The 5,000-nt window shown below is 34.3% G+C and overlaps 1 protein-coding gene across 1 annotated transcript in view; it reads right to left on the reverse strand.

Annotated features, from left to right (window-relative positions):
• Positions 1-1,109: 1,109 nt before the first annotated feature.
• Positions 1,110-5,000, reverse strand: part of LOC144976804 (uncharacterized) — a 48,276-nt gene continuing 44,385 nt past the window's right edge. Inside the window, exons 24-25 of the mRNA XM_078921276.1 lie at positions 4,979-5,000; positions 1,110-1,970 (exon numbers count right to left, since the gene is read on the reverse strand). The exon at positions 4,979-5,000 is cut by the window's right edge and continues 111 nt beyond it. Of these exons, the coding sequence (XP_078777402.1) occupies positions 1,838-1,970; positions 4,979-5,000 (155 nt within the window). The 3' untranslated portion in view covers positions 1,110-1,837. The remainder of the gene's footprint in view (positions 1,971-4,978) is intronic.

A 5,000-nucleotide genomic window follows, 5' to 3' on the forward strand; every position in this document is an offset into this window, starting at 1 on the left:
AGTCCAGGGTTTGAATCCCACTCTAAACTTTACAACGGAAAGGTCATTTTTGATATTTTGTTTTGTCTTTAAGAAAGGCCTTTAAAATCTTAAAATCAAAATTATTGCTGGTTAAAATTACACCCGGAAAGTCAATCTAATCCAAGCGTTGACCTAATTTTCTTCACGTGGTGCCGAAAACCATAGTCTCAGGTTTACTCCCCACTGGTGTACACTTCCTTGAGTCCCAGGTTCACTCCCCACTGCTGCCTACTTCCCATAACTTTGTCGGGTTTCGGCGGGTGTCGGCGGGTTTCGTAAAAAAGAAACACCCATTTGGAAGCGATACAGTTCGATTCAATACTCGATGCATCGTTTCACAGCAAGGGTATCGCGGACACCAAACTGTACGGTGTCCCTTTACAGCTCCTGTTTTCAATATTTAATGAAAGTAATGATATCTCATCAAGATTTAGATAGCAAAATGTGCCCACGTATCAGGAAATATATACTTAATTGAATTTTAAATGTATTGTATGTGACATTTATATTGATGATGTATTGATGCCCTTTTATGCTCTTAATTGTTTTGATACCTTGGTTGAATTTTTTTTATTTTTTTTTTTTTAAAGCGCTTTGAGGTTTCGACGAAAGGCGCTATATAAATATGCTTATTATTATTATTATTATTATTATTATTATTATTATTATTATTATTATTATTATTATTATTATTATTATTATTATTATTATTCAGATGCCGATAATGGATGCAATTTTTACTCAATGTGCTCAAAGCGTTTTAAAGCACGAAAATATACAGACAAAGAAGCATACAGCAAATCAACAGTCATCATCATCATCATCATCATCATAATCATCATCATCATCATCATCATCACCATCATCATCATCATCATCATCATCATCATCAGCAGCAGCAGCAGCAGCAGCAGCAACAACAAGAGTTACAGTATCATCATCACATCATCATCATCATCATCATCATCATCATCATCATCATCATCATCATCATCATCATCATCATCATCATCATCATAATTTTTTCTTTTCTTTAAACGAAACACAATGAAATATTCCATATACCAATAAAAGCACAAGTCAAGATACTGAATCATGATAGGTTCATTTTGACAAATAACTTCAAAAGCTATAAAAAGTAACACTGCTTTTTAAAAGTTTAAGACGACTAAAGATTAAAACAGAGAAAAAAATCCCATAAAAAACAAACAACCAGAAAGCAACAAAAATATTAAGATACAAATCCTATAAACAAGAAAACAAAAACAAACACATAGCACGAAGAAGAAGAAAAAAGAAAAAGAAAAGAACTATATATAAACACACAAAGAAATATGCGGTGATTAAAAAAAAAAACAACCCAAAAAAAACCTTGTAATGACAAAGCCGATGTCCTCAGTCTCAGCATTTTAAAATGGCCTACGATTATTTATATCAATATGCTAGCAGTGGCGTGACATGTTTACAGTACAAGGTCGTGCCAGAATCAGAAGAAACTGACTTTTAAAATGTTATAATATTTGTAAATACAAAAGAAAGGAAAAAAAAATAATAAAAAGACTTACTCAAATAAAAAAGAAGTATATACCAATTCTCAGTTTTTTTATATGTAAAAAATGCTGTAATCGATTTTAAAAAGAGCGATGTCAGGCTCAAATCAACCAAAAAAGCCGCGTCCCTGTATGCTAGTGACTTGATCTATATTCAATTAAAAAAAATGAAAGTGAAAACAATAAAAACATAACAAACATCGTCTTGAAACTCTTACAGGAGAGAGTAAATTTTTTAAAAGATATTTTTCGTTGTTGATGTGACGCTAGAAATCTTTCTTGTATTTATCAGGGAGATCAAATTCCACTCCTGGGCACACTGGCAGGGAACAGCACTTTCCAGGCCTTGGTGTGGGCGTCACGCAGTTTGGGATGCCCGATATATCCCAGGTAGGGCATCTGTGGAATAAGGAATATACTTGTCTAGAGTACTGAATACTGAATTGGTGCAATTACATATAGGGCATCTGTGGAATAAGGAATATACGTGTCTAGAGTACTGAATACTGAATTGGTGCAATTACATATAGGGCATCTGTGGAATAAGGAATATACGTGTCTAGAGTACTGAATACTGAATTGGTTCAATTACACATAGGGCATCTATGGAATAAGTAATATACGTATCTAGAGTACTGAATACTGAATTGGTGCAATTACATATAGGGCATCTGTGGAATAAGGAATAGACGTGTCTAGAGTACTGAATACTGAATTGGTGCAATTACATATAGGGCATCTATGGAATAAGGAATATACGTGTCTAGAGTACTGAATACTGAATTGGTGCAATTACATATAGGGCATCTGTGGAATAAGGAATAGCGTGTCTAGGTTACTGAATACTGAATTACTGCAATTGCATATAGGGCATCTGTGGAATAAGGAATATACTTGTCTAGAGTACTGAATACTGAATTGATGTAATTACATATAGGGCATCTATGGAATAAGGAATATACGTGTCTAGAGTACTGTATACTGAATTGGTGCAATTACATATAGGGCATCTGTGGAATAAGGAATATACTTGTCTAGAGTACTGAATACTGAATTGCTGTAATTACATATAGGGCATATATGGAATAAGGAATATACGTGTCTAGAGTACTGTATACTGAATAGGTGTAATTACATATCAGTTATAGTAATTATGCTTTATGTTTCTGGAATAACACTATATAAGTTATACCCGACGTGTACATAATATATGTAGGTCTGACATCCTAATTCAATTATGGGCCTAGTTTAACATTGTTGTAATGGACAATATTTTGTGTCATTTTTTTTTAGATTTCCAGTATAACAATGAGCCCATAATAAAGTGGGTTATCAGACCTGTAAATAAGTGCATGTCGGCGAATGCTGTTTATTGTCTCTAGTGGGGAACTCGCAAGATTTAATGAATGCTAAGCTGCTAATTACAACGAAAACAAAAATGAATATAAGTTTTTTAAAAATTGAATTAGTTAACAAGGAATGTTTCGAACTCAAACACCTTCTTTAGTCAATAACGAAAAAAAAAAACGAGTTAAAACGTTAATATAACATTTTAAATCCAGACATACGACATGCCGAGCCTTGCTTTAAAGTCATATTTTAACGTTTTAAAAATGATTTTGTTATGAAAAAGGGGTTTGAGCCGGAAACGTTCTATATCTGGTCATTCGTTCTTTTTAAACAGCTGTTATTTACATTTTTGAACATTACTTTTTAAAAATATTTCATTATGAGACAACTACAATTTGTGGTGCAAACCTTTTAATACTGCAATAAATAACTTACTTCTTTTTATTATAATGGCTGCGATTTAATGTGCATGGTATAATATAACCAAAAAAAATTAAAAAAATAGCACCAATACAAAAACACAAGAAACGAAACAATCAAAAACAACCAAATTAGCGAAGTCAAAAGAAATCTATCAGGCTCTGTCGACGTGCATTTTTTTTAGGTGTGATAACCCCATTCTGGGCTCATTCTTGCAATGGAATTCTCAAAATATGACGCAAAATATTACCCAGTACAACAATGTTAAACTAGGCCCATAAGTGCGTTCGGATGTCGGACCTGCATATAATATTTACATGTTGGGTCCTATGCATATCTTGTATTCGAAGTCTTTTCTCAAATCAAACGCATACTAAGGGCTTTTAAAATGTTACATCTGAGATTAACATTTTGGATACCTATCGGTTTGAGAGTTTATCCATTACACGAATGAAGTAGAAATTTTGTGTTATCAGTCCAGTACTGCCTTACTCTCGAAAAACCCATATTTGAAAATTTGGCCAGAAAACTCGTCCTTCAAATATCGATCGATTTAAATGACCCTCATCTTGGCAAATACTCTCAAACCTGGTACATCTCGAAGTCCCAAGTTTGAGTTTTTGCCAAGATGAGGGTCCTTTTTATCGATCGATATTTGAAGGACGAGTTTTCTGGCCAAATTTTCAAATAATATGGGTTTTTCCAGAGTACGGTAGAGTAGTTACTCGTACCTTATGATTACCTCTCTCCTTACCAACTATTTTGAGAACTTCCCCCGAATCTTCACACCCACCCAACACAAATGTGACCCTTCGTCTCGAAACGGTATTATGTCGGTGTCAATTGGACCCCGAAAAGTGACTTTAGAATTAAATTGATAGTAAATACCAATTTTTGAGCTTTTGCATTGTGAGAAATTGTCTTCATAACAAATCGAAACAAACCCCAAGTTTCATGTTTTTGTCAATAAATATAATTTTTTGCACCCACGCCATCCCGACATAATACCATTTAGGGACGTGGGTCACAAATATAGATTTTTCTTACCCAAACAAAAAAGCAACAATTAGATACATTCTATATATATATATATATATATCTAATGTTGTTCAGAAAAAGAGCTCCACACCACAGTGTCAAGCTTTTATAGCTAGATAGGAATAACAACACATTTTCTTTAAATTTGTGTTGCACAAAAGAAATGAGAATGAGAAAATTGTGGCATCGTAACGAATGTGATTATTTTCCTTGAGTTGGTAAAGAGAGGGTTAAACGAAAATGGCCTATCAAGAAGTACTTATGAGATGCAAAGTCTATGATGTTTACGGCTATCAAGCCATTAAGCCCCTGTCTATATCCGGTTTCTATGACGTGAAACGGGCAGTAGCAATTATTAATTGCTCCCCTTGGATAGGACACAAGTCTATCGTAAAGTACTTTCCTCCAGATCTAACAGATCCAGCTACCCAATCGCTGCTGGGTGGACAGGGAAAAGGTCAGAAAAGAGTCTTGACTTCACCCGAGATCGATCCCTGTCCCTTTGTGTGTAAAAACGAGTGTTCTACCAACTGAGCTATCGGGACCCCCGCTATCGTGGTACACTGCATAAAAGTTAACAATTCGTTTACTTCACTTACACGGGTGTGCATTTGGTGACAT

Source organism: Berghia stephanieae, chromosome 7 (assembly GCF_034508935.2).
Source record: "Berghia stephanieae isolate SIO BIC M18660-M18661 chromosome 7, UCSD_Bste_1.3, whole genome shotgun sequence".
Lineage (NCBI taxonomy): Eukaryota > Metazoa > Mollusca > Gastropoda > Nudibranchia > Aeolidiidae > Berghia > Berghia stephanieae.